Source organism: Neltuma alba, unplaced genomic scaffold (genome assembly GCF_004799145.2).
Source record: "Neltuma alba isolate B1F8T4 unplaced genomic scaffold, ASM479914v2 tig00004928_pilon, whole genome shotgun sequence".
Lineage (NCBI taxonomy): Eukaryota > Viridiplantae > Streptophyta > Magnoliopsida > Fabales > Fabaceae > Neltuma > Neltuma alba.
The window spans coordinates 199,003-226,309 of NW_021633912.1; the positions used below are offsets into that span (position 1 = coordinate 199,003).

Genomic DNA, 27,307 nt, shown 5'->3' on the forward strand with positions numbered 1-27,307 from the left:
ATTCATTCATTTACTAATTCTGCTCTCATCGGTTGTGTTTATACTGCTTACTTCTTACTTCCGATCTTAATTATAAAATTTTATTTATATTTATAATATAAGTAGAAGACGAGGTAGTACTTATCTATTGATTGTCTCTTTCCTTGCACGCCTTCCTTCCTAGCTCCTAATTTCTGTCTCGGTCCTCTCAATTTGGAGCTCATCCCTCACTCGCAGTCACAAAATGTTGGGTGAATGCATATTATTATTATTATTATTATTCGTCCTAAGTCCTAACCCCTCGTGGGAAGGCTCCGCCGACAGGGGAAAGATACAACGGGCTTTCTTTGGTGTGTCCGACTCGTAGAACTCCACGTGTTGCGGTGGCAGTCACACACGAGTTGGCACATGCATGCATTTGCATATGAACAGAGCATCCGCGAGAGGAGGAGGGCTGGAAGGGGAAGGAGAAGGAAGAGCGCTGAAATCTGCCCACATTTCGCTCCTTCCCTCTCAGACTTGTTCCCAATGTTAACCATTGTTCTTTCGTTTTCTCTTCCCTCCTCAAACATGCGCCATGGCTTTCCCTTCTTTGCTTCCCCCTCTTTTCCCTTCTTCCCCATAGCTTCCCCTCCCCTCCCGCGCAGGGTCCTTCAATCTCTTTTGGGGGACCCTTCGCCCCTTCCCTTTCATTAATTCCCTTTCTTTCTTTCCTTTTCTCTTTTTTCATTTCTTTCTTGATCTCTCGCCTTAGATGATTGCATCCGCGCCACTATGAATTGTTTCTCGTGTTTCACCTCCCAGAAAAGTAAGAAAAACATTGGCGGCGGAGACCTTGAATCTGCACCTCAGGATCATGTCGCTTTGAAACCCCCGGGTACATTCCTTTCTGTTGTTTGAATCCAATACAGTCGCTCCAAAATTCCTATCGTCAACGGCATATATAGCATTGAACGCACTAGTTTGCTTGTTTTTCTAATAATAATAACACGAGAAATAAAGTCTCACAATTATCATGCTGCGGTTTTTGGGAAGGCAGATAATGGAAACCCAGGTCAGAGCCCAAGCATTCAGGCGCAAGCATTCACTTTCCGCGAGCTAGCAACCGCCACCAAGAATTTCAGGCAGGAATGCCTGCTGGGTGAAGGTGGATTTGGACGAGTGTACAAGGGCACCATTCCGGCAACCGGCAAGGTCATCCCCGCTCTCATTAAGCAACAGAAGAAATACAAATTCAATAATATTACTTACCTCTCCTATGCTTGTGGGTGGCACATACAGGTGGTAGCTGTGAAGCAGTTGGACCGAAATGGGATGAATGGCAGCAAGGATTTTCTGACAGAGGTTGCGGTTTTGAGTCGCCTCAACCATGAAAACCTGGTGAATCTAGTTGGTTATTGTGCCGATGGGGACCAGCGTCTTCTGGTGTATGAATACATGTCGGGGGGCTCTCTATGTGATCGTCTTTTTGGTACCCTATCCCTTCACCTCATCTAGTTGAATCAAATTAGTAGATCCATTTTGCATGCCGTATAACAATATTGACAAATGTGCATGGCAGAGCCAGAGGAAGGCAAGTCTCCATTGGATTGGTTCAACAGAATGAAAATAGCGTCGGGAGCAGCCAGAGGACTAGAGTATTTGCATGACAAGGCCAATCCACCGGTTGTCTACAGGGACTTGAAATCCTCGAATATCTTGCTGGATGATAATCTTAACCCCAAACTATCTGATTTTGGGCTCAACAAGCTTTCCGGGGGAGACAGGTCAAATCTTATATCCCCCGGAGTTACAGGTACTTACGGCTACTCTGCTCCCGAGTACATCAGGACCGGACACCTCACCTTGAAATCAGACGTCTACGGTTTTGGAGTTGTGCTGCTGGAGCTCATCACCGGACGACGAGCCATTGATACTACCAAACCCAATGAGGAGCAAAATTTAGTTTCATGGGTATGTGATCATGTTAAATCCGCTCGTCCCGTTAAATTCCTGCCTTGTTAATTTAGCATCTGGTGCAATGAGCAGGCACAACCCTTATTCAGAAATCCAAAACAATTCCCAGACATGGCGGATCCGCTACTGAAGAAGCATTTCCCGGAAAAGGATCTGAATCAAGCTGTGGCAGTAGCGGCCATGTGCCTCCAAGAGGAAGAAGGGGCGAGGCCTTTGATGAGCGACGTAGTAACTGCTCTGAGTTTCCTGTCCATGGTTCCACCGGAAGTAATTCCTGCATCGCTGTCGCCGGCCACCTTGCCCCCGCAGGATGATGGCTCCGAAGAGGAAGAGGAAGAGGAGGAGGAGGAGGAGGATGAGGAGGAGGAGCCCGATTCTGATGAGACGGGGGGGAAATCAAGCCGCAGCAGCAGCGTGAGTTGGGAAGAGGGAAGCGTGACATCCAGCAAGAAATCGCGAAATTTAAGCAAGAAGAAAAGTAGCTCCAGAGATTTGAAGCAGAAGAGCAGCAAGAAGGGTGGAGGAAAAGTGTCGAGCAGAAAGAGCAGCAGACAATCATCGAGAAGCAGGAAGATGAGCACGGAACGGGAGGAAGGAATGCATGAGAGAGGGAGCAGCAGGATGTCTCAAAGAGACATGTCATTTGGGCTCACCAGCAGCGGCGGCGACGACAGTGACGGGGGCTCACAGGAAGGGGCCCACCAGCGGTTGCAGCACGCCCATACCGCCAAACAACCTCATAAGGATCCCCACAGGGAACGACTCACCGCTTCCAGCGCCCGAGTCTAATCATTATTTGCATCTTTCTTTGCTTCCCACACCCATTCCAGAATAGCCACAGTCACTCGTCTTTTACGCCAACGGTTTCATTTATTTGGGCTTTTTTTTTAAAAAAAATGATTTCTTAATTTTTATTTTAATATGTCTTTGGGCTCACCATTCGCTTTTTTTTTTTTTTTTTGCATCACTCTCATCTTATAATTAAGCGCCACGCAGGACACGCGAACCACATATTGACACGCCCGGGGTCATTCACTGGTAACTTCTTCATTACCGCATGCTATCCTCCTCTCCCCTGCTGGTTCTTCATTAAGACCGTTTGTGACCACTTTAATTCGTCTCCTACTTACACACACGCACACACGACATATCTAACATTGTTTTATTGCGCCCAACATGATACGCTCCTATTCCAGTTTCAAATGGCAGGGACGAGGTGAATATTCGATGGTTGAATTATTTGCCCATTTGAAAATTGTGTGCCCTGGCAGAACCTTTGTAACGAGTTTCAAGGTCATAAAACTTCAATTTTATAGTTTGTATTTTCATGTAATCACGATAAATAAAGTTTAGTAAAGGCTTCGACACTAATAATTCAACCCAGTTTGTGATGAACTAGGAAGCAATAACTCATAAGCTTTGTTGTGGAACTTCGGGAAGGGGGAAAATTTTTGATGAATTAGGGAATTAATTAATCAAAAGAAAGCTTAAAGGAAGCATGAGCATGAGCATGTGCAGCCCAATTACATTTGCGGTGAAATTAAAACAAAAAGCTGTTTATCTTCTTTAGTAAATTAATGCTAGCAATTGCAGATGGTGAACACTTTGGAATGAGTCATTTCGTTTCGCATGACGTCGCGGAGTCAAAGCGCGTGGGCTAGTTGACAAAATAATCCTGACCTGGCGGGATGGGCATGGCGTGAAAGCTAAAAAGTGACGGGTCACACGGCAAACATAAAAATAAAATAAAAAATATTTAGATTAAATTACTTATATTTATCATACTAATTTCTCAAATTAGATAGAGCCATGTGTTTTATGTTTTCTCATGTTGGTTGATCGGTAGTTGTACATATAAATATATGCATGTCAGTGTCACAGCCTCCTCAAACCTGGTAATCCCAGCCTCTTCCTTAGATTTCAACACAAGACTGCAAAGGGGATACAACGACATACTCATACTGCAATTTTAATATCATCATAAGCGAGCAGCATCAATGGCAGCTCCAAAGCCAGCATTTCTTTTATGGCCCACCCTAAACGCGGGAATCAAAACAAAGGTACATACACCAAGCCAATTACGCATGATCTTAATGGATGAATATACATTTAATGTATAAGATGATCAAATAAAATTACTTTCAATAGGAAGATACCATGCTTGGACAAAAAAAAAATGTACAAAGGTGATGGTCATCAACATATATACGTACATACGTGTAATGCCCACGCTAATGCTTCGTGTCAAGTAATAATCAAGTCGGATGTTCCGGATTTGCTCTCATCTTGCTTTGCTTTCTGACACTCATCCAAAAACAAAATGAACAGGTCATGTCTCATGTCATGAACACCGTAGGTAATAAATTGAAGAGAACACGGAAGTGAAGTACGTATATACAAGCATGATTAATTAGTACCGATTGGGCAAGAGTGTTCTTATAGGCCTTATCCAATTCCTCGAACACCTCCTCAATGGTTGGGCGACCTTTGCTCGATTTGGCAACACACAGAACTGCAATACGCAAGATGGCCTCAAAGTCTGCCATGTTTACTTGCCCCCTCAGCCTTGGGTCTTCAAAATCCGATATTGGCCGTTTTTGGGAGCTCGCGTCTCTCGCCTACGAAAACTTGCAACTTAAATTCTACAAATATGTGTGAATGCCTAGACCTTGATTGGCTTTTTATGCGTACATGGGGATGCAAGTAATACATATATAAATAGCACTACCCACCTTCCTAGTGAGTTGATCTCTGGCATCAAGATCTAATTCTATCACCTTCTGACCCGATAGAATTTGCAAGGCAACTATTCCAAAACTATAGACGTCACTGGCACATGTTAACTTGGCATTGCTCATGTACTCTGGATCCATATACCCTATGGTTCCTCTTACATCCGTAAACACTTTGCTCTCTTCCATCCCCAGCATCTTTGCCAACCCAAAATCCGACAGTTTAGCTTGCAAACTCTCAGTCAATAGTATGTTTGTCAGCTACAATTCCAAATCCATATGCATCATTAATCACTCTCCATCCCATTCATATTTTAATTGCTCTTCCATATATATTATTAATCACGTGACGTGTATATAATTGTATACCTTGATATCTCTGTGGACAACGCAACCCTCAATATGATTGTGCAGATATTTGAGAGCGAAGGAGCAGTCCCTTAAAATCCTAACTCTTGTTTCCCATGTCAAATGACTGTCTCTTCCTGAATATATGATACATACGAAAGTGATGACTTGTGAAATGATAAGTTTAACAATATGTATTACACGCACACAAACAGAGCAGTAAGCTAAAAATTAATCATGATAGATGAGAATGTGGGAGAACAAAGGAGATAGGAAGAGATTACTCAAGAGATGTTGCGCTAGATTGCCTTGTGCACAGTACTCATACACTAAATATCTCTCTCCATCTTCAATGCAACACCCGAAGAGGCAAACCAGATTGGGATGGCGAAGCCTGGAAAGGCCTTCCACTTCGCGAGTGAAAGAATCAGAGCTGTTAGTTTTGTTCAGGTGCTTGATGGCCACCACTTGACCGCTGGGAAGAACCCCTTTGAACACCTGTCCTGCACTCCCTCTTCCCAGGCACTTCCTTTCATTCCCGTGGCTTATGGCATTCTCTATCTCTGCTTTCGAGAACCAGTACATCCCTGACCACGTCGTTATTTCTTTCAACGCCGCCGCTTCTCGAGGCTTCTTCTGCCACACACATCTCACCAGTATTGCCGTCAAGGCCATCGCAATCACCGCTAACAGAGCAACTATGGAGAACCCTGCAGAGGAAGCCAAAACAACACCCGTACTCGCTTGTTAGTCAGTCAGTGGATTTCACTCTTCACTAACTAACATGAATATAGCATGTAACTCGACCGAGTTTGATTTTACTCACATTTGAGAAATTCTGCAGGGTGATCTGCCCACAAATCGTGAATGGGAAGGAGAGAAATAGATTAATTTCATTATTTATAATAAATATGTATTGACAAGTGATGAGTGTGAGGGTGCTACCGTGGTTCGGGGGAGGAGGCCAACAACGCAAGAACTTGTCTGAAAGGGAAGGATCGTCGGGTTTGCCCGCAGCGAGGGAAACAAGAGAGGCGACGCCACAAACGGCTCTTTCGACGGGAATGTCCTGCGAGCCGACTAATTGGTCGTAGAGAGAGTCTCGGATATTCAAGACGGCGGAGACGCAGTGGGCACAAGAATCGGGAGAGGGACGGTCAAAGTGGGAGCATTGGTCGAGGGAGGGTTGGTAGAACGGGAGGCTCTGAATGTCGGAGAGTTTGAGGTTGGAGCATTTGAAGGCGCCAAGGTACAAGTTGTGGAAGCCGCAGGAGTCTGGAGAAATGGCTTGTGAAGGACGAAAGGCGTCGGAACAGGAGTGCCATTCAGTGTCGGGGATGAAGAGGGAGGTCTGGGTGCGGGCTCGGAGGGCCAGTGCTTGGGAGAAGACGGTGAGGGCGTTGCGGCAGCAGAGGGTGTTTGGGAAGCCGTCCCAGTGATCCATCTGATCCTGAACCCAACCGCACTCCGCGTATCCCACATAAGGGTAGGCACTCAGATTGAGCCCGCATTGAGCTGCGACACGAGACGAGGAGTTTCGCAAGAGCAGGAATGTTATCAGAATGAGGAGGAATGGAGGAGGAGTCATATCCAACGTAACTCCTTTGCCAGGCGGCCCAAACACTGCAATTATACATATACACTTGGCTGCCTCGTGAGTACCGGCCAGCCATGAATGGATATTCTCCCACCTTGCTCCCTGCAGCCTTCCATACCCTCGCACCCATCGCCCGCCCCTTCTACTTCCCTCATGAAATCACCGACCTTCTTATTTACAGTATTTCCCTTTGTCCTTACTTCATTAGCTGTCCAATTCCCATTGCCGGCGAGATTTTTTCCCTCCCGAGAAAAAGGCCTCGACATATTGAATCTCATCCTCAATGACTCGGCTGGGTTTTGTTCAGCCATTATTTGTGTCATGTCATCATTCGTTGTCATAAAACCAATCTTCTCCAACATTCTTTTCCCAAAACTCTCTCCATCAAATATGCTGCAATTCCAGTCCTAAATATAAGACGCTGAAGAACTACTATGATTCTTATTCTCTTTTATAACACAAAAATATTAAATTAGCAAAACTTTTTAATTTTATCTTTATTAAAATTTTCTATCTCTCCGTAGTCCATTCTATTAAGAAAGGGAAGAGTACTTTATACGTGCAAAAGACATAACGTTTGTTTCCTTGTTATCATAAACAAAATAGGGGGAATTTCACTGTAGGACCGCAGAAGGCAAATAATCTCAAAGAGCCCTCAAAACTTTTTGAAACCTCACTGCAGGACCAAGGGACCAATCTGATATTAATTTTTAGAGTGAGATTACAATAATACCCTCCCTTTTATTTTATTAAAAAATAAATATTTACCGGAGTTACTGTTCCGGCCACCGGAGGTCGGAGGTCCGGCCACCGGTGCTCAGGTGGCCGCCGTCGGGGTCCGGTCACCGGTGGTCGGAACAGTAACTCCGGCAGGACCTCCGGTGGCCGGAGTTTTTTTGTTTAAAACAAAGTGGCCAAGGGAGGGTTTGAACCCAGGACCCCTTGGCACACCAAAAGACTTGTAACTACCAAGCCAAGCAACCCATTCAATCATAAAATGCAAATAAAACTACATATAACAAAATAAACGCAACAGTCCAAATGTAAGTGAACAAGTGAAATTAGACGATTTACAAGTGGAATTCAGAAATTTGCAACAAAAGTTAGGCAATTTACAAATAACATAATAGAAATCATAACCCAAAATGCAAGTGTTTAAGTACAAATGAGCAAGTAAAATTTGAAGATTTACAATAAAAGTTTATGGATTTACAACCCAAATTTGGCAAACACAAGAGAATTCACAACCCAAAATGTAAGTGTTTGAATGTAAGTGAACAAGTGAAATTAGACGATTTATAAGTGTAATTCAGCAATTTACAACAAAAATTAGACAATTTACAAATAACATAATAGAAGTCATAACCCCAAATGCAAGTATTTAAGTGCAAATGAGCAAGTGAAATTTGAAGATTTACAATAAAAGTTTATGGATTTACAACCCAAATTTGGCAAACACAAGAGAATTCACAACCCACAATGTAAGTGTTTGAGTGTAAGTGAACGAGTGAAATTAGACGATTTACAAGTGTAATTCAGCAATTTACAACAAAAATTAGACAATTTACAAATAACATAATAGAAATCATAACCCAAAATGCAAGTGTTTAAGTGCAAATGAGCAAGTGAAATTTGAAGATTTACAATAAAATTTTATGAATTTACAACCCAAATTTGGTAAACACAAGAGAATTCACAACCCAAAATGTAAGTGTTTGAGTGTAAGTGAACAAGTGAAATTAGACGATTTACAAGTGGAATTCAGAAATTTACAACAAAAATTAGGCAATTTACAAATAACATAATGGAAGTCATAACTCCAAATGCAAGTGTTTAAGTGCAAATGAGCAAGTGAAATTGTCGAATTTCACTTGCAAATCTATAAACTTTTGTTGTAAATCTTTAAATTTTATTTGCTCATTTACACTTAAACACTTGTATTTGGGATTGTGAGTTCCATTATATTATTTGTAAATTGCCTAATTTTTGTTGTAAATTGTTGAATTCCACTTGTAAATCGTCTAATATCACTTGTTCACTTACACTCAAACACTTACATTTTGGGTTGCGAATTCTCTTGTGTTTACCAAATTTGGGTTGTAAATCCATAAACTTTTATTGTAAATCTTCAAATTTTACTTGCTCATTTGCACTTAAACACTTGCATTTTGGGTTATGACTTCTATTATGTTATTTGTAAATTGCCTAATTTTTGTTGCAAATTTCTGAATTCCATTTGTAAATCGTCTAATTTCACTTGTTCACTTACATTTGGACTGTTGCGTTTATTTTGTTATATGTAGTTTTATTTGCATTTTATGATTGAATGGGTTGCTTGGCTTGGTGGTTACAAGTCTTTTGGTGTGCCAAGGGGTCTTGGGTTCAAACCCTCCCTTGGCCACTTTGTTTTAAACAAAAAAACTCCGGCCACCGGAGGTCCCGCCGGAGTTACTGTTCCGGCCACCGGAGGTCAGAGGTCCGGCTGTAAATATTTATTTTTTAATAAAATAAAAAGGGAGGGTATTATTGTAATCTCACTCTAAAAATTAATATCAAATTGGTCCCTTGGTCCTGCAGTGAGGTTTCAAAAAGTTTTGGAGGCTCTTTGATATTAATTGTCTTCTACGATCCTACAGTGAAATTTTCCCAACAAAATATCCAAAACGGTGTTTTGCGAGTCATTTTTAAAAAACTGGTTTCGGAGCTAGGGGTATTTCAGCTATCCAGTGGGCCGATTGAGTTCAGTAGAAAGCACGGTGCAGGCCTTGGTCATACTGAAGCCCAGCTCTATTTGGACGTGAAAATGATTCACAAATTATGACCAATTGGAACTGGCGACGTGTACCTTCCCGGTGCCGTTACGACTTTGTTTACGGTCCACACGATGTTCTTATCCGGGGCCTCGCGCGACGGCGCCCTTTCTTTCTCCTTCTACTCCCTCCCTGCTCTCTGCCATGACGCCCCTGTTTCTCGCACTGCCCTGTCGCCTCCCACGTTCCATTTCATTGGCCACGACATAAGGCATGCCTTTCTCTCTTCGTGCATTTCGTCAATTCATGCATTCTGAGGAGAGCAGCTAGTTTATTTGTTTTCAATCAATGATAATAATATGTACTTTTTGAGGCGATGAGTAGAATAATAAATCATTCATCGTTTGTTAGTGGAAATGATCGAAAGAGAACCGGCAATTTCCTAAGCAGATGAAAGGCAATGTTTTTGTTTGGCATACCCATTTGTATCTTCTGCATTCATTCGGCTCCGGTCGGAGAAATGACTAGATTGTAGATGCTATTCACGACACACTTTTTATGATTACTCTCACGAATTATTCCGTGTTCTTTCTTAGGTCATTTTTGGAAGCCAAATCATGGCGCTGGCTGCACACTCAATGTGTTTCTTCCACCGGGGAGGCAGTGCCAATATATGCATCAGATTGGGCCTGACAATTGAGAAGAGGTTGCGAAAGGTAAGAAGGATTGCTTGTGGTAGGGTGGTGGTGCTCCAAGTATTGTCCAACAGCAACGACTCAACACAATTGCGACTGTTGAGACCTTGTGGACATCACCGCAGTTTGGGTTCGAGACCTTCGAAATCGCTCAGACAACAGAAACAAGAATTCTCCGCTTCGGCGCACGGCACCCGCACAAATACACCCCAGGTACTCGCTGGTTCCTGTCCTGTCTCAGGGGCTTCCTCTTCATTGGTCATTTTTGGCTCTCAGGTGTCTGAATTTCTGGCGGAGAGAGCGACTGTTTTCCTGAAAGATTGGAGCTACTCGCGCTTCTTGGAATTGACCGGTATATTGTTGTGTGCTCTTATTATTATTCCGTCGGCCGATGCTGTTGATGCTCTCAGAACTTGTGCCTGCTTATTGAAGGAATGCAGGTATACGTCACACGCCTTTTCAGTCCTGCTTCTGGCTCGGTGACAGAGTTTGACCATGTAATTCATCTGTGTAGGATAGAACTGGCCAAGTGCATATCCAATCCATCCTGCGCTGCCAATATTGCTTGTCTCCAAACTTGCAATGATCGACCTGATGAGACTGAATGCCAAGTTAGTCCTTCCTCTGCCTTTATTGACGTGCATCTCTATTCTCTTCTCTGTTGTATAACGACCCTTTTTTTTCAATTTTCCTACTTAACTCTCCAGATCAAATGCGGGGACGTGTTCGTGAACAATGTGGTTGATGAATTCAACGAGTGTGCAGTCTCGAGGAAAAAATGTGTGCCTAGGAAATCTGATGTCGGAGAATTTCCCGCTCCAAATCCCGATGTCCTGGTGAAGAGCTTTGACATTGGAGATTTCAGTGGGAAGTGGTTCATCAGTGCCGGCTTAAATCCTTCCTTTGATACTTTTGACTGCCAATTGCATGAATTTCACACTGAATCCAACAAACTTGTTGGTAATTTATCATGGAGAGTACAGGCTCTAGATGGCGGATTTCTTACTCGATCAGCTGTGCAGAGATTTGTACAAGATCATTCTCAGCCTGGGATACTCTACAATCACGATAATGAGTACCTTCACTATCAGGACGACTGGTAACTCATTGCTCAAAAGCCGGCATTTCTGCAATTCTCAAATTTTAGTAGAACGGCATTAGCAAAAATTTCATTACTTTGTGGCCCCTTTCAGAGTCAGTTACCTCATTCACCCCTTAAAATCTGCCGGCTACTCCATTACATACATGTGTATTTTTGTAGCAGTAGGGAGTGAAATTAACTAGCCTTTTTTCACACCTAAAGAATTTGTATTATATAGGGAAATATAGGAGAGAAAAAAATTCCCCATTAAAAATTTTGTTGTTGATAAGGATCTAATAGTTTTTATGCACAAGAACAAATCATACTGTTCGAATTTTATACACATAAAGTATGATGTAGATCCTTCTTATCAATGAAATTTTTCAATGAAGAGCATTTCCCTATTATATTATATATATATATATATTGATGTAATGATGCTATAAAAAAGGAAGAAAAAGATAACATCTGGATGATCTGGGGATCTTTTCAAAGTTGAGGCCTTACAAAGGTTCTCGGGTCTGTAGATCTCACTCAGTTGCGTGTTGTGTGAACCCAGGTACATTATATCATCGAAGATTGAGAAGAAAGCAGACGATTACGTATTTGTTTATTACAGAGGGAGGAACGATGCATGGGATGGGTACGGAGGTGCGGTTGTGTATACAAGGAGTGCAGTTTTACCGGAAAGTATAGTTCCGGAACTCGAGAAAGCAGCAAAGAGGGTGGGAAGGGACTTCAGCAAGTTCAAGAGAACAGATAACAGGTGTGGGCCAGAGCCTTCCCTGGTGGAGAAATTGGAGAAAAAAGTAGAGGAAGGGGAGGAGACGATTGTGAGGGAGGTAGAAGAGTTAGAAGGGGAGGTAGAAAGGGTGGGTAAAACGGAGATGAACCTGTTTCAGAGGCTAGCGGAAGGGTTCAAAGTACTTCGGGAAGACGAGGAAAATTTCTTGAGGGGCCTCAGCAACGAAGAAATGAACCTGCTCAACCAGCTTCAAATGGAAGCCACTCAAGTAGAGGAGCTCTTCGGACGTGCCTTGCCACTCAGGAAACTCAGATAACTGCTCCATGCCAAACCACTTTTATTTCATCTTCGGTCTCTGTCTGCTGTTGCCATTGTGTCTATTTCAGAATCATCACATTATTTCCGACTCATTGCCATTCGTTACGGTCTCTTTGTGAATATTCACTAATAGTGCTGTCACTCGTGCGACCACCGACGTCATGTCCCAAGTTTTAGTCCTATCTCGATGCTAGCAAAGTGGAACCACCCAACAATTACATTTAACCGTGGAAATTGATGCTAAACAAATTCAATGCAGAGTGAAAAACTATTGTCCACTGATGAGTCGATGCTGGAAGAATCGGGAGGGTGAAAGCAAAATAATACCAAATACGTTCCTGAACACAATGAATGATTATTTTATTTCATATTCATATACACGAGAAAGCCAGTGCTTCCAAATTCAAAAGTGCTATTACTACGCTCAACAACACAGGATCATCTGTCTATTCTGCAGGCATTTCTCTCTTTCCCCATAACAACGAAACATCATTACCCCAAAAAAAAAAAAAACTGGAAAAACGAACAACCAAATTGAGAAGCGAATGAATTATTTTTAAAAATAGCGGAAAACACAAGCAAAAAAGATAGAAGAACAAAATAGGAGGAAATCACGTAGGTTTACTAGATATATGGATATATAGACAAGCTTTTTCCGCTCATGTTTCTGTGTGGAGTCATTGCCAGTCAGAAGTTGGAGTAATCTTACACCTCGCGAATGACAAATTCTTTACATCATTCCTCCTTCAATAAAGACACACTGGAAGCCATAACTCGCAACAAAAGAGAATAGAGAGGTGAGGGCGAGAGAGCTTAAGCTCGGGTTTTGGATTCTTTCGGCTGTTCAATTGCTCGAGTGAGAGGCAAATAAAAATGGAATGGACCCAAGTAAAAGGTGAACTCCATCTTTATCACCTCACCTGAGAAACTAAGAGTGGGGGATCCAAGTCCAGTTAAATTCGAAACCAGCCATCAACCCAAGAAATGTTCACAGTTTAGAAAGTGATCCCATATCAGTCTTAAATCCTGTTTAAGCATCTCTGAGATCAAACTGACATCAACTTTTTCCACCTATTGGAAACAGAAGATGCACAATGTCAGTAAAATGCTTCACAGCTAATATATACACACACATATATAAAAATTACATATATAGGCCTAAATATTCCATTATTATAGGTCGATAACCTTTTTATATGCTCTACTTTAGCAATTTTCTTGAAACAAAAATGTGTTACCATATTGTAACTTTTGTATAGAGTCAGATTTCTGCGTGTAAGAGCCGGGCTCAATTATTTTCTTAATAGACCAAGTAGACACCGGCCCAAACCTCCATTAGAAGATCAGGACTTGAATCTTGAACGCTTTCGTTACTAGGAAGAGGAGAAGTCAATCTATCAATTACAAAGTGACATAAAGCAATTCCAGAGAAATCTGCAACTAGTAATCCCTAAGTTCCAAAACGGTTATCTGAAATTCAATCATAGATGTGATGCTTTAATTTATTTCCTCTCATTCTAGTTGAAATCTTTAAATAATACTACACTCAAAACTGAATAATTAAATATCACGGTATGCTCAGAGCCTAACATTTAGTTTATATGCTGAACTGCATATTCTCAGAAGAGCCCATGGCACATACGTGGTTCAAGATTACACTTAGCTAAGAGCCCAAGTCCCCGGTATATAGTCTTCCCGCCACATATTAATTCTTAAATAAAAATTCAATCCAACCAATCTCGTGCAAATTTAACTTCCACTTCTCATTAATGGAGATCATTAGATTGTATACCTTGTCCAATGCTCCTAAATTACTTTAGAGGACTAAATCCTGGCATCTATCTAAATTTCCGTCAATAATAGGAAAGTATACCCTTTTACTTAAACCTGATACTTGTTAAAGCATAATATTCGAGTACTAAAAGCTCTAATCTAATGATAAAACATTACCAGTAGATGAAACCTAAAAATAGCAAAAAGAATAAAAACCAGAACTCTCAACTTCTACTAATGTTCCTTTCTTTTACCATCTCATATCAACATAAACTATAATTACCTGTAATTCTGAGACAATTCCTTTCAGCTTCAAGTAAGCTTCAGAAGCAGATTCACCAGTAGACATCCTTAAATCAAATCGATCAGCATGTCTCACCTTCAGTCTTAGCGATGGAGTTCTGTAAGCTTTAGTTATAGTGTGCCAGACCCCAACCACAGAAAATCTATCTCCGGAAGATGTTTTCCCTAGGGTCCATCTTAATCCGCCCTTCACATTTGGATCTAGAATGGCAGAATGAATCAGATCTTGAATGCATTGCATTTCATCATCCTGGAATGGAGTGGACACATGAATTACATCGGGAAAGCTACAGATTTATGAGTTTCCAAGCGTAATCATTACAATTACAAATTCAAGGCTTCAATATGATAAATATGATATAATGACACAAGAAAATACAGATGTTTTCCCTCAAGGATTCTACATTCAAAATCTTTTTTTAGGGGAAAAAAATTCCTCTCACATTCTCTCTGTTTTTCTTGGGTCACATTATGAGAGTACCTCTACCCACGCCACCGCATTCTGACCATTTTAGTTAGCCTCATACGGCTATTTTCCTCTTTTATCAACTAGAATTGCTGTAGAAAAGTTATGAAGGGACGAAAATGAATTACAACCAACAAAAAAGTTGGACAACATATAAACTGCAACAAATGTGCAATTGCAATGTTATGCAATGAGAAAGCAACTTACTTTCAAGGACGTCAGAATCCTTTTGGTGCACAACATTAGCCTCAAATCAAGATTCTTAATAAGAGACGATATGTCAGTGACCATGTGGCGTACTTGATTCAATTCAATCTGCAATACAAATGCTTATGTATAAACAGAAACGTGGAGAAAGAGTTGATTCAATATAAAATGCCAGGAAAAATAAAACATATGGCTGTTTATTTGTACAGTATAGAGCGTATTCTTTTGGTAGTAATGGAAATCCATTATCTATTACCAAATAAATAAATAATAACATATGAAAAACAAGTATGATTGTTCAAAGATGAAGAAAATGACCATTTTAAATTAAAGCGGGTAGTAACTTCCAATGATGATTACTTCTCTAGTACTACTAGGTTTTCCATCAATTCCAGTACTAGTATTAAATTTTTTCACCTAAGCATCCCTAACTAAGTTAAAATTAGAAAACTTGCCTTGTACATTTGAAGCCTACTGTGTTCTTTCACTACACGGCACTTGCAAGAAATAGTCGCGTCTGGTCGGTTGGTGTCAGACAACTATTTGCATAAGAAAGAAATTACACGATCCGGTAACAAACTTGATCTAAATTGATCACAAGATGAATACCAAAGGCAAAACAAAAAACGAGAGGATACCTTAACATGGAACACATCTTTTTCCTCTGCAAAATCAAACCCAATGTTTGGTGACTCTTCGCTAGTAATTTTTTCCATGTACGGAGTAGGAATATTTGTGTAAAATGATCTTTTTGAATCTCCCAACTTAATCCCTGCAGCAAAACCTCTTTGCATTGCTTCTTGCGCAGCGGAAGGTCTCCTGCCCAAATATCAAACCGCACCGTAATGTTTTCCTTCTCGCTTCTGCACTAACACTACGACTAATAGGACAAACGTGTCCGTTACTTGTTAGCAATCACAAATCAGTACTAATATTGTTTCCAAAGTTCTATGCTTAACCTTAGATGACTGGAAGGTGAAATTGAAATTTTGATGCTGACAACTTATAGAACACTCAGTTTATTCAATGGACGGAATACCCCAATTGCGGTCTAGGATAGATTGGTTAAGAACGTATACACAATATCAGCAAATCACATAAAGAGACTGCCATAATCCATTGCAGTCATGAAGAAAATTACCACCAAAATTAACAGGGGGCATACGGGAATGAAGCAATCACAGGGCAGTTAATGGGAAGAGTGATAGTTTACCCATGGAACAGAACCTTGCCAAATCTGGCCACTAAGGTTGGCTTAACTTCTTCAAAAGATCGGACCTGCATCAGGCTTCTCACATTGTCGAAAGAAGAAAGTAGATCTTGAAGCACATTTTCTGTAATGATTTCCGCAGGACATCTCATGCGTGCAACTCCCGTGTCTGGGAAAGAAAAGAAGAAAAACCTTAAGTTGGGATTTTGAGCACCAGTCGAGCAAGAATGCATGAAGTATGAATGAAGACTGCATAATTTGAATCCACGTCCAACCTCCAGTAAGCTGACTACTTTCTACTAAAATAAGGGGTTTTTCTCCAATTTTGCGCTCAATAGATTCCAAGGAAATGGAGCAAAGGTGAACAAAAGGGGGAAGCTGGCTGGTATCATCAAGGCCAACCGCAAACCATTTAGATATGGCCTGCTCTGCATATATGATCTTCCCGCTTCTCTCAGCGTAGGAGTTGCGAGAAGTTAAATTTGGATTTTTCTTTGAGTGAGAAGGGAGCAGCTCGGGTGATGGTAACGGGGCATCCTTGTCCTTAGAGTGGCGCTTGTGTGGAGGTACGTAAGCCATAGCTACGAAGAAGAAGCCCACTGTATCTATGTGTAAAGGAAAAAGCAGCAGCAAAATGCCCTACCAGGAGGAGAGGGTACTGTTAAGAACAGAAATACACTCCATATTCCTTCCTGTGGAGAAATCAAGCGACAGAATTCTCGAATTGACGGGAAAGAGTGGCAGAGGAATGGTCGATAATCGATGCTGCACGAGAAAGCTAATATGAGTGTGATTTTGCTGTGGATCCTCACTTTCTTATGCGTTTCGTTCCAACTTCTAAAGAGAATAAACGCAGCGGCGAATTTGAATTGGAAAGATTCGTCCCACAAGGGCATCGGGAAAGGAACATACGTTTGGGGTATTTGCATATGAGAAAAAAAAAAGTATTAAAAAAATAATTTTTACGTTAATTTTTTTAAATTTTAATTAATTTTTATCCAAACCCCTCAATACCGGGTGTTTTGAAAAAATACCAGCATTGCTGGTGCAATTAATTGGCTATATAAGGGCCAAAAACAAAAATCACGTTTCACATCCTCTCCCCCTGTGCTTGTAAGAAGTGTAAAGTTTGTCGATGAAGATGATGACAGGGCGTAGTGCAGTTAAATCATGACGTGTCATAAAATTCCACGTCGTCATATCCTACCGCCTCCCGCGAGATTTTTACAATCGGACATTTGGAGGCAGGGATCAGAGCAAGTGAACGAGCTTGTGGCAAATACCCTGCCTTGGCGGAACTTGAATATGTGAAGCCCAGAGGGCCCAACCCAACCTACCTCGGACCTGTGCTGTGGATATTATGTTTATCGCCCTACCCCCATGTTATCATGCGTGTTCTGCTGTTCTCCCAAGGGATTTCACGGCACCAAAATTCGAGGCACGCCTTTTGTTAAAGGGTATAAATGACATTTTATTTTAAAGTTACTTTTCGGGTTCCTTTTCCACACGTGTATTAAATAGGGGTTGCACTTCTATTTTTCAGCATTCTCTGCCTCCTTTATCTCCCGTTAGAAAACCCCCCCCCCCATAAAAGGAAATATTAATGAGATTTAAAATTCTCTTCTCAATTCTGATTAAATATATTGAAAGTGATTTTATAAATAAGATGAGAGGAATAGGAATACAAAAACAAATGCGTGTGGACTTTTGTAATCCAATAATCTTCCTGTGTTTGTTCAAAGCAGGGTATGGGTTTGTGATAGTACTTCATTAGAGAGATTAGGGAGACAGGGATGATAACTTGAGATGAAATCCAGTGGCAGATCCTAATCTTATGCTGTGCCTCATTTTCAACACTTGATTGAGGAGCGGTTGCGTCTGAAATTAAGATTACTGTCAACAAGCTTCACGTGCCAATGATTCATTAATTAATTAAGTAAATTACTCCCTCCGTGCTTTATTATAAGAGACAAATAACCAAATTACGTTGATAAAAAAACACTTAAAATTAGTTAAGAATAATTAATATGTAAAAAGTATAATGTTCTTTCCAACAATGTCCTCATTAATAAAGAGAGAGAGTATGAGAAAGAACAATTAAATTATTAAAAGAAAAAAAAGTGGAGGAAGAGAGTATGAGTTGGAGACAAAATAAATAGGAATAAAATAGAAAATCAATACAAAAGAATAGAGACAATTTTTAAGTGTCTCTTATATAAAAAATATGCCTTAAATATCAAATGTCTCCTATAATAAAATAGGAAAAGAGTATTAATTATTAATATGGGATGTGGAGTAGAGCTGAAGAAAGAAAGAAACAGGAGGGTGTTGACTTTTGGGGGTGAGATTGTCAAAGTTTGATTGCGACTTTGAGATGCGGGATGTGAGAGGGCACAGACTCCCCCACACCCACCGGCGGGCCCCCTGCTTGGACTTGTGCTTCTTAGTGTTGACTGCTGCCTCCGTCCAAACCTGCCCTCTCCCTTTGACCATTGTCTTCTTCGCTTCTTCTCCGCTGCCCTCCCCGCATCCTCATTAAATAATCCTCATTCCCCACACACGCAGCCAATTGCGGCTAAAAGTGTGGCTACTTTTAAGCAGGAGGCAGTGTCCAACCCCAGCATTGGTCGGCAGACCCGCCAGCACCCTCCCATTATTACCTACCAGTACTCAAATTCCAAGCCTCTTCCGATTCCACACATCCTAATCCCAAAACCCACAAGGCCTTCCACCTCCTCATCTAATTGCTGTCTCCCTCCTTTTTCACTCTAACCAATTCGTAGCGCTTCTTATCCGGACTAACGGCAGCCTTCGAGTCTCTCCCTTCAAGATTTCCGAATCTCTGCAGCCTGCCCTCTCAAAAATGGATGTGAGTTCGTTTGCCTTTTTGTTTATTCTGGCTCCAACAGTAATGACGAATGCTTTTGAGGGCTGAATTCAATTATTGTAGGAATGGAAGAGGAGCGGTCAGATTCCGGCATTCGGGAACTGGGATTTGGCCAACGACCTGCCCATCACTCAGTACTTCGAGTGTGCCAGACAAGCGGGTCTGGTCCGTCACAGTTCGTCTTCGGGAGAAAGCGATCCTCACGCGTGCGGCGATCGCGATCTCTACGCCCTCGATTTTAAACATCACGTCCCTCCCGCGCCTTCTTCCATTAAAAAGGTTCGCTCTGTCTGCCTTCAAATCCTTCTATTTGTGAATTCATAATGCAATTTATGTGGATTTGGCGGGAGTGGTAACAAGGAGAGGAATGGGCGCAGATGAGGAGGAAGAGGAGCTCGAATGTGAAGGAGAATGGGAATATGAATATGAAAAAGCAAGGCAAAGTGTGGGACGTGAGGGAGGCGCCGGGAAAGGCAGGTGGGAGAAACGAGGGCCTTCCGCCGCCGCCGCCGAGACGGCCGAAGCCAGTGGACCAGGATCTCTATCAGATCCCTCCCGAAGTCCTTCGCACTTCCAAGCGGGTCTCTCTCTCTCTCTTCTCTCCTTTACTCTGATTATTTTCCCCATGCGCATTCATTGCTGGATTATACTCATTGGATGGTTTTATTGTAATGTGGCATGGCAGAGTAAAATGCTGGGATTCATTTCCAAGTGCCTGCTCCCCCGTGGCTGCGTTTCCTGAGCCTTCTATGCATCCATCTGGGTAATTTTCCTTTTTCTGTTGGGTTTTGGCGAGTGAGTGAGATCTGATTTGTATTGAGACTTCAGAGAGGGTGGTAATATGCACTCTAAGCTTGGGGTGATATATATAGATGGAGACGTGTTAGATCTTTTTGGTTCCCCCCCTCTCCCTTTTTTTTCGCCTACTAAATCTTTTTGGGCTTTGAATCATCATGAGCCTTCCAGTCCTCCACCCTCTATTTCACTTTTATCCATCAGTTTTGAAAAACACCGAAAATGCAATATATAATCTTTCGTGTTCCATTCCAATTTATGTGATATTTTAGAATTAATTTTGATAAATGTAGTATTTTTTAAAAATTTAAAAATGCTATGAAGTATTATACATTTGTATTTGTATTAATTTTTTTTTGGGTGTCAAACATAGATCGATATTACTACTTTCAGTCCTAATTATAAGACCTAGTTGACTAATTTGAGGAGATTAAAGAAGTAAGTTAAGTTAGTTATTTGTAATAAATAAGTGTTGTTATTCCTAAAACATCTTTACTGATTAAATGTATTAGTTAAAACTATCATTATTAGAAGGACTATCTTGGAAAAAAATGTATAAATATGAGAGACAAAATGGATTGGGATCTTATAATTAGGACCAAACTAAAAGTCAAACAGGATTTTATGTTAAGAACAGGAGCTAGTACGACATACGTGGTACAATCCAGATCAAAGTGTATTATTCACAAAATAATGCAACTTTTTTCAAAATCCGCGTTATATACGTAGGAAGATTTGAACCTTTTAATTATACTATTTGGACTACTGGCAAGATAAACTTGTTTGATAGATCAGAAAACCTGTACGGCTAAAAAATGACAGTAGTTTTTTCCAAGCAGATAAATTAATTGATGAAAAGATGAAAAAAGCATCGGGGTGCCGAATGTGATTATTCCTGGATGCAGCGTCCAGCGGAGTCATAAGTTCGGATGTTAAGAATTAGAGGCGTCACGGGGTCTCCCGACTCATCGGTCTTCACAAACTGTTTCTACGTCATGATGTGTTGATGTTCGCACTCTAAACGTTCTTAATATCGTAAGTACAAGGTTTTGCTTTCTGCCAAAATATCTCCCTTATATCCCACTACAATGAATTGAAACCCACAGGATTGTATTCAGCTTCCTTCCCACCTAAATTCCTAGGTCGCGAAATGCATTTTTGATCCTTTGAATTTAATCATTTAGCGTATTAATTTCTTGTTGATTAATTAAAATCTTGCTGCATGTTGTTAAATTAACACAAACCTGTTCCTTAACATTCGTCAGTGTTGCCAACTTACCATGTCATGTTTAACCACCAACCAATCACTATCATTGTTTATCTGTTAATTTTATATTACCTCCACTTCTTAATATAAAATCTCATTTGACTTTTATCTTTATCTTAAATATAAGACCTCAATTCATTTTGTCTCTTATATTTATGTATTTTTTCTAAAATGGTCCTTCTAATAATGATAGTTCTAGTCACTATACTTGATTAGTAAGGATATTTTAGAAAAAATAATACTTATTTGTTATAAATAACTAACTTAACTTCTTTTCTCAATCTCCTCACCGACCTTAATTATAAGAGCCAGTTGACTAATTTGAGAAAATTAAAGAAAGAAGTTAAGTTAGTTATTCGTAATAAATAGGTGTTGTCTTTCCTAAAAAATCCTTACTAATCAAGTATGTTGGCTAAAATTATAATTATTAGAAAGATTATCTTGAAAAAAATTGAGTAAATATGAGAGATAAAATGAATTGAGATCTTATATTTAGGACCAATATAAAATTCAAATAGGGTCTTATATTAAGAATTAGAGGTAGTATATCACATCAGTTTCGCACATCAACTTGTGTAAAACTCAAATTTGGTGTCCCGTCGCTTTTTTTAAAAATATTTTTGCCAATTATATTTTGCCCTTTCATCCCCAAAATATGAGCTAGTATACAATTGAAAAATGTTAGTTTAATAATATTCCTGCCACTAAATCAGGAATTAATTATGAAAAGATAGCAATTTTTTTTTTGGTTAGTATAGGTGTCTCTTATTAAAAATAATTCTATTTGAGATACCGTTAAGTATTAAATATAAATACCTCTTTCAATCAAAATTTGAGTATAAATTCATTATGTAAAAGACTAACTTTTTTAACTAAACTCATTTTTCATTGGTTGGTAAGAGACATGGGATTGTTGGACATTTTAGGCCCATGTCTTTGTGTACCGCTCACTAAAGTGCCTGACAAAACTTATTACTCAGACTTAGAAGCTGTATGGGACGGCACGTGCTGGGACAGGACGAGTGCGATGGGAAAAGGGCAGGAGCCCGTTAATTCTGGTGGGCTGCGAAGCTGATAGTGACGCCCACGGCTGGGAGAACAAGTCGTTTGTTACCAATAACAATTAGATCTAACAAAAAAGACTAGTTTCTCACAACGTGATGAACTAAGATTTAAATTTCAGTTAAAAAAGATGTCCACATTTAATGTTTGACAGTGTTTTAAATATGATTGCTTCTAATAAGAGAATACCTATGTTTTAAGGGAAAAAAATCGGTTGTTTAGCAAAAGAACCTACTCTCTTTTACCAAAAAGGCAAAAAAGAAGCACCTACTCTCTTATTTTCATGTGAACACGTTTGAACAAGTCGGTTGAGGCATCAGTGAGATTCTGAATATTCTCGTGCGGGTTTAGAACCGCCACATACGTGTACATTACATAGAGCAGCAGCAAAAGATGCTTTCATTTACTTAATAGTAGTAGGAGTCCAACATCAACGAGCGGTACAGAGCATCTGACCACCTTGCTGTGGGGCCATCCCCCTCACTGCCAATTATCAGTGCTGACACTGTGAATAAAGGTTGGCTCCCTAACAAAACTAAAGAAAGGCCCACCCACCTCTTGTTCTTCCCTCCACCATATCAACAATGCCACAAACTCACCCTCACTCACAAAAGCCCCACCGCCTCATTTGCTCTCCCAACCATTATCATTGGTTTGTTTGCTACCTCACACAAACAAATTTAAAACTAATTCGAATGCCGACGCAACCATCACAGGCAGCCCGGCGCCATCAGATGAGGCATCCCAGGAATAGGACTATTGGCTTGCATTCTACAACATGGTGGAGCTCTTTTTCAAATGAGGGAAAAAAAAAAGATTTTTCTTTTTCTATTTAAATGTCAGTGCCTCATTGCTCACAGATAGAGCATGCTAAATGCGGGTAACGTGCTCTTTACACAAAAACTTCACCTCGTCATTTACAGCCACTAGAGAAGAGGCGTACAGAAGAACTTGAGATATTTATTTACAAAGAGGTCAGCTGAAAATTCCCAGAGCCTTACTTCAAACTAAGCCGTGTGTGTTAACGTGGGAGATCTATGGAGCCTCTGAAGAATCCCACTAGCCTTCCTTTTGGCCCTTGAAGTCCCACATTGTGCGAGCTCGGAAAGCGTGCCCCTGGCTTTTTCTTCTTCTCTAATTTCCTTCCATTTTGTTCTATCAGTAAGACAGATTGTGTATAGGATTGCAACACAATTTTCCTTGCAGCTTTCGGATGTGCTCTCCCGCATAATACTGAGCAACAAGGGGACAGCACCAAGATCGCTCATTTCTTCAGCAGCCTTTGGATGGCTAGACAGGAGTGCCAGAATAGCCAACAACTCATCAACTAGAACACGGTCCATGATCTTGTCAAGGATAACCGGAACAGCTCTTTCTCCAACAGTTCTTCCTTTATTTTCATGAACCAAACATAGGTTGAAAATAGCAGAAGCAGCATCTTTCATGGCCAGTGGATGTCCCTCCTCCAAAAGCTCAATTAAATGTTTGATGGCCCCAGAATTTCCAATGATGCCCTTGTTGGAATCAAGTGCTGATAATGTGAAAATAGCTGCCGCAGCATTACTTCTTGCTTGGATGGTTCCAAATTTCAAGGACTCAATCAGCAGAGGGATGACCGTAGGACTCTCAGCAAACATTTTCTTATTATCATCATGAATTGAGAGATTTAGAACAGTAGTGATCAAGTCCTCGTGAAGGTCAGGAGGGACACAAGCCGTACCAGGTGACAATGGACTGAGCAACTGCAACATCACATCACTGGACTCATTAAAAAGGATTCGAAATGAGGGCATTCGCTTTGTTAATAGCCGGAGCTCTTTTGCAGCTGCTTTCTGATCAGAAATAGACATTGACAACTTCTTGAGCAATGAATTTAAATGGCTTCTGTCTGCACCAGTTATTACTTCTTCATCAGTATCCCGAACAAGCTTAGGCGACTCAACTCCATTCTCTCTGCACCAATGTGAAATCATGTCACGGACCAGATGATTTGGAGTAAGGATAGAGTGAGAAAGGACTTGCTGGGTTTGAGGGCATGTCCTGTGGCCTTCATTTAACCATCTTTGGATAAATGGCCGATCATAAGTCTGCAACATAAGAAAAATGAATTAAGGAACACTATAATGAGTAATTATGTCCATACTGCTCTCTGCTTCTATTCCTTCCATCTTTCACTCCTACAAAGCACACATGCGAAAAAAAATTTTAGACGCATGCATGGAAAATTGCTGACAGAAGCCAGTACTGATAGCAGCATCTGCCTAATAATAATAATAACGTCAATGATCTTTTTCTGCCAGTATTTCCTTTGACAAAAGAAATATCATGTGACTGAATCTCCGTCTCAAACAAGTGGAACTTACAACTACTAAACAAAAAATGGACATATAGTCCCTTATATTAACATCTTGATCCATCAAAAGAGAAATTTTCGAAAGAGCAAAATGGTTCGGAACACCCAAGCAAAGATTAAAGGCCGCAGTTTGAACAGCTCTGTTCTCTTTCACTTTTGTAAAAGTCACATGAACCCGCACAACGGTAGAATTATATGCAAAAGGAAACACCAGTATTTTGCCAAAGATGAGTATTGATATTATCATAGCAATGTTCACTCGGTAATCACGGGTCAAAAGCAACGCATCAGAGAAAATTTTTTTAAACAGTGATTCCATATCCATTCACATCGTAAGGCAGGCAGTGAGCACAGGACCTGGACAATTAAAGTCACCACGTGAAAAATTCATTGCCAGCAGAGAACAAATTCATGAGGAATTCTTAAAAATAGATTGGTAATACAAGCAGAGATAAAGAAGGCGCCTAAGAGATGAACAAGAGACGGGGAATCTACAGGATTAGGATGGAAAGAGGACAAGAAACCGGAATTTAAAAAAAATAACCTGTCCGGTGGCCAGGACAACAGGATCATTCATTAGAGCTAGAGATATGGGGCATCGAAATTCCGGGGGAATAGACAAATCATCGAACTTCTGAGGGAAGGAGCCGGTAGATTTACATTTCAAATCCTTGAGAGCAGAAAGAGTTGTAATAGCTTCGTCAAGTCTGGCAAGCGGGAAATCGTCGGCGTCCAGGATAATATTGATGAGCCCCCGCAGTTTGTGCTTCAAGTCCAAAGCCTTTGCATGGGGAAACGAAGTTGAGTCGTTTTCAGAGACGCCTGTCTTCGCCATGATGAGAAGAAAATAAAGGAGGCGAGGAAAAGCGAAGAGATGAAGAAGAAGGGAGGAATTAAAGGGGAAGAGGGAGGAAAATAGAGAGGAAGGGTAGGTGTTGCTTCATTATCTGGCTGCTCGGTTCTTGGTTTGCTTGCTGGATTGTAAACAGCCCAGAAGCAGCAGCATAACTGAGTTGGATTTGGGACTCACTCTCCTTTCAAAGCCATTGCAGCCACTCGCGGGTGCTCCATGCCTGTGCTATGCATTATGCAATCCTTTCCTTGTTTATCCCATTTTTGTCACAACCTGGTCCGGACACTTGTTTTGTCGAACTTTGGTGTGACAGTTTTATTAAAGTAACATATTCAAATAAGACATATGAAAATAATAATTTACACAATATTTATTGATATGTCATATAATATTTATTCATATGCGTACCCAACCGATATAATCTCGTACATGGCCAACCTAAACATTGTTTATTATTTATTACAAATGATCAAAATCATTAAGTACGATAGATTAATTGTCAAACAAAATTAACACAAAATAACATAATCTTAGATTGTTGCCAGAATAAAAAGAAAAGAAAAACGGGTATTCACCTTAGCGCTGTTTCCGTTACATGTTGGGACCGGACCATAGGTCAGCTCCTGATCAAACTGGCTGATCCTCCGATCTGGTTTATGCCACTAAAAATTCTTCGTTCACCGTGATTTCGAATTTGTCTGCAACATAATGGTTTTCTTAGTGGACGACGATACTTTCTTTTTAGTTTATTTGATATTTATTTTGATTTTAAATATAAAATCCTAATATATTTTGTCTATCATATTTATTTATTTATTTTAAAATATTTTTTATAATAATTACACATATTAAAAATTTCATCAAATAGTAGCTTTAACTAATACACATAATTAACAAAGATATTTTTTAAAAAATATATATTTATTACAAATAACTAATTTAACTAATTTTCTTAATCTACTCAAATTAGTCAACAAATTCTTGTTTGATAATTGCTCTTTAGATAAGATTCACTGGGTTCCGAAATTTTCACTTCAGTTTTCAACCTGAAACTAAACAGGTTCTTGTACCTGCACTTCAAAAATTTTGCTACATACAAAAAGAAATTAAACAATTTCAATGTTTATTAAAATAAGCTTTTTTAATAATTAAAAAAATTAATAATAAATTTGATTTTTTTTCTTTTGGGTACTATGAGAAGATATCTAAATAAATATATGACATTTACAACAAGTCATAACAGTTACAAACATGTTAAGCCTTAACGAATGTGGTTATCAATGGGGCACCTTACCTATTTTAAGTTGTATGAGACGGGCTATATTGGAGACCCCCGGCATGTAGCAGCGTTTTGATTCTCAGTTATCACTGATTCACTGTTAGTCGCCTGGCTGCGGCAGCATTGAATCGTATTCCCATACTCTCTCCGTATTAAATATAGGACTTCCAATTATTTCACGCATTTGAAAAAAATTGGTTGGATATAATTAATAATTAAACAATTTCAGTTCATGTTTTTTTTTTAGGTTGAAAGTACGCCCTTGCTGCTAGGATAGTAAAGTACTGTTAGGATAGTACTACCTCTTTTTTGTCTCATCCCAAAAGTACTGTGAGGAAAGGGATATGAGAAGAAAATTTGTCTTGTCGTGCCACTTAACATTGGGCAGTTTGACATCCTCCTCCAATCACTTAAGAAAAAATATTTTCATATTATAATATCACCTTAAAAAGCTAATCCAAATACCTATATTGCGTATTTGAATGTCCATTCAAAACAAGCCCAAAAATGGCTAGCTGTTTTTTAGCTATCTATCAAGCATAACCCTCATGTCCTATATATTAGGCATGTTTTGAAAGAAAGAAAAAGCCATTCTAAATAGAAGACGTTGTTTAAATAATTTAACCATCAACATTCATTTTGACACAAGTA

The 27,307-nt window shown here is 40.1% G+C and overlaps 6 protein-coding genes across 9 annotated transcripts; 3 read left to right on the forward strand and 3 right to left on the reverse strand.

Moving 5' to 3' along the window:
* The first annotated feature begins 387 nt into the window (after positions 1-387).
* Positions 388-2,784, forward strand: LOC114746262 (probable serine/threonine-protein kinase PBL25). The gene is made up of 5 exons (XM_028934492.1): positions 388-509; positions 891-1,173; positions 1,261-1,450; positions 1,541-1,932; positions 2,008-2,784. Exons 1-5 carry the CDS (start codon positions 388-390, stop codon positions 2,722-2,724), a joined length of 1,704 nt encoding a protein of 567 aa, XP_028790325.1. The 3' UTR covers positions 2,725-2,784.
* Positions 2,785-4,179: 1,395 nt separating this feature from the next.
* LOC114746263 (LRR receptor-like serine/threonine-protein kinase FEI 1) lies at positions 4,180-6,923 on the reverse strand. Its single transcript, XM_028934493.1, has 8 exons — positions 6,731-6,923; positions 5,961-6,638; positions 5,792-5,836; positions 5,300-5,713; positions 5,037-5,152; positions 4,668-4,928; positions 4,353-4,553; positions 4,180-4,233 (listed from the first exon to the last, which is right to left on the reverse strand). Exons 1-8 carry the CDS (start codon positions 6,921-6,923, stop codon positions 4,180-4,182), a joined length of 1,962 nt encoding a protein of 653 aa, XP_028790326.1.
* A 2,582-nt stretch (positions 6,924-9,505) lies between these two features.
* Positions 9,506-12,544, forward strand: LOC114746248 (violaxanthin de-epoxidase, chloroplastic-like). 2 transcript variants are annotated; one of them, XM_028934478.1, is made up of 6 exons: positions 9,508-9,633; positions 9,959-10,270; positions 10,334-10,497; positions 10,572-10,668; positions 10,765-11,156; positions 11,698-12,544. In XM_028934478.1, exons 2-6 carry the CDS (start codon positions 9,980-9,982, stop codon positions 12,197-12,199), a joined length of 1,446 nt encoding a protein of 481 aa, XP_028790311.1. In that variant the 5' UTR covers positions 9,508-9,633; positions 9,959-9,979; the 3' UTR covers positions 12,200-12,544. The 2 variants fall into 2 exon arrangements, with proteins under 2 accessions (XP_028790310.1, XP_028790311.1); XM_028934477.1 differs by having other exon boundaries at positions 9,506-9,633; positions 9,959-10,497.
* Positions 12,545-12,791: 247 nt separating this feature from the next.
* LOC114746249 (uncharacterized) lies at positions 12,792-16,996 on the reverse strand. Its single transcript, XM_028934479.1, has 7 exons — positions 16,436-16,996; positions 16,164-16,329; positions 15,589-15,769; positions 15,406-15,489; positions 14,951-15,058; positions 14,258-14,527; positions 12,792-13,272 (listed from the first exon to the last, which is right to left on the reverse strand). The coding sequence occupies exons 1-7, from the start codon at positions 16,737-16,739 to the stop codon at positions 13,174-13,176; spliced, it is 1,212 nt and encodes a 403-aa protein (XP_028790312.1). The 5' UTR covers positions 16,740-16,996; the 3' UTR covers positions 12,792-13,173.
* Positions 16,997-18,783: 1,787 nt separating this feature from the next.
* Positions 18,784-22,246, forward strand: LOC114746193 (uncharacterized). Of its 3 annotated transcripts, none has more exons than XM_028934392.1 (5): positions 18,784-19,029; positions 19,111-19,326; positions 19,425-19,628; positions 19,733-19,810; positions 22,090-22,246. In XM_028934392.1, exons 1-4 carry the CDS (start codon positions 19,024-19,026, stop codon positions 19,787-19,789), a joined length of 483 nt encoding a protein of 160 aa, XP_028790225.1. In that variant the 5' UTR covers positions 18,784-19,023; the 3' UTR covers positions 19,790-19,810; positions 22,090-22,246. The 3 variants fall into 3 exon arrangements, with proteins under 3 accessions (XP_028790225.1, XP_028790224.1, XP_028790223.1); XM_028934391.1 differs by lacking the exon at positions 22,090-22,246 and adding an exon at positions 20,682-21,151; XM_028934390.1 differs by lacking the exon at positions 22,090-22,246 and having other exon boundaries at positions 19,733-19,946.
* A 727-nt stretch (positions 22,247-22,973) lies between these two features.
* LOC114746192 (U-box domain-containing protein 9-like) lies at positions 22,974-25,591 on the reverse strand. The gene is made up of 2 exons (XM_028934389.1): positions 25,069-25,591; positions 22,974-24,258 (listed from the first exon to the last, which is right to left on the reverse strand). The coding sequence occupies exons 1-2, from the start codon at positions 25,357-25,359 to the stop codon at positions 23,179-23,181; spliced, it is 1,371 nt and encodes a 456-aa protein (XP_028790222.1). The 5' UTR covers positions 25,360-25,591; the 3' UTR covers positions 22,974-23,178.
* Positions 25,592-27,307: the final 1,716 nt, after the last annotated feature.

Bases quoted from the DNA above. Each gene is read 5' to 3' on its own strand.
- LOC114746249 (XM_028934479.1), bottom strand. From the start codon at position 16,739: ATGGCTTACGTACCTCCACACAAGCGCCACTCTAAGGACAAGGATGCC. The intron at 16,330-16,435 runs GTTGGACGTGGA...TTTCTTTCCCAG, and splicing joins AAGTAGTCAGCTTACTGGAG to ACACGGGAGTTGCACGCATG. The intron at 15,059-15,405 runs GCAAGTTTTCTA...TTTGTATTGCAG, and splicing joins GTAGGCTTCAAATGTACAAG to ATTGAATTGAATCAAGTACG.
- LOC114746262 (XM_028934492.1), top strand. From the start codon at position 388: ATGCATGCATTTGCATATGAACAGAGCATCCGCGAGAGGAGGAGGGCT. The intron at 510-890 runs GTTAACCATTGT...AATCCAATACAG, and splicing joins CTCTCAGACTTGTTCCCAAT to TCGCTCCAAAATTCCTATCG. The intron at 1,174-1,260 runs GTCATCCCCGCT...TGGCACATACAG, and splicing joins CCATTCCGGCAACCGGCAAG to GTGGTAGCTGTGAAGCAGTT.
- LOC114746193 (XM_028934392.1), top strand. The intron at 19,327-19,424 runs GTTCGCTCTGTC...GAATGGGCGCAG, and splicing joins CGCCTTCTTCCATTAAAAAG to ATGAGGAGGAAGAGGAGCTC. The intron at 19,629-19,732 runs GTCTCTCTCTCT...GTGGCATGGCAG, and splicing joins TCCTTCGCACTTCCAAGCGG to AGTAAAATGCTGGGATTCAT.
- LOC114746248 (XM_028934477.1), top strand. From the start codon at position 9,980: ATGGCGCTGGCTGCACACTCAATGTGTTTCTTCCACCGGGGAGGCAGT. The intron at 10,498-10,571 runs GTATACGTCACA...TCATCTGTGTAG, and splicing joins TGCTTATTGAAGGAATGCAG to GATAGAACTGGCCAAGTGCA. The intron at 11,157-11,697 runs GTAACTCATTGC...GTGTGAACCCAG, and splicing joins CTTCACTATCAGGACGACTG to GTACATTATATCATCGAAGA.
- LOC114746263 (XM_028934493.1), bottom strand. From the start codon at position 6,923: ATGGCTGAACAAAACCCAGCCGAGTCATTGAGGATGAGATTCAATATG. The intron at 6,639-6,730 runs GTATGGAAGGCT...GTATAATTGCAG, and splicing joins GGCGGGCGATGGGTGCGAGG to TGTTTGGGCCGCCTGGCAAA. The intron at 4,929-5,036 runs GTATACAATTAT...TTGGAATTGTAG, and splicing joins TTGTCCACAGAGATATCAAG to CTGACAAACATACTATTGAC.
- LOC114746192 (XM_028934389.1), bottom strand. From the start codon at position 25,359: ATGGCGAAGACAGGCGTCTCTGAAAACGACTCAACTTCGTTTCCCCAT. The intron at 24,259-25,068 runs GTTATTTTTTTT...CTTATGTTGCAG, and splicing joins TTGTCCTGGCCACCGGACAG to ACTTATGATCGGCCATTTAT.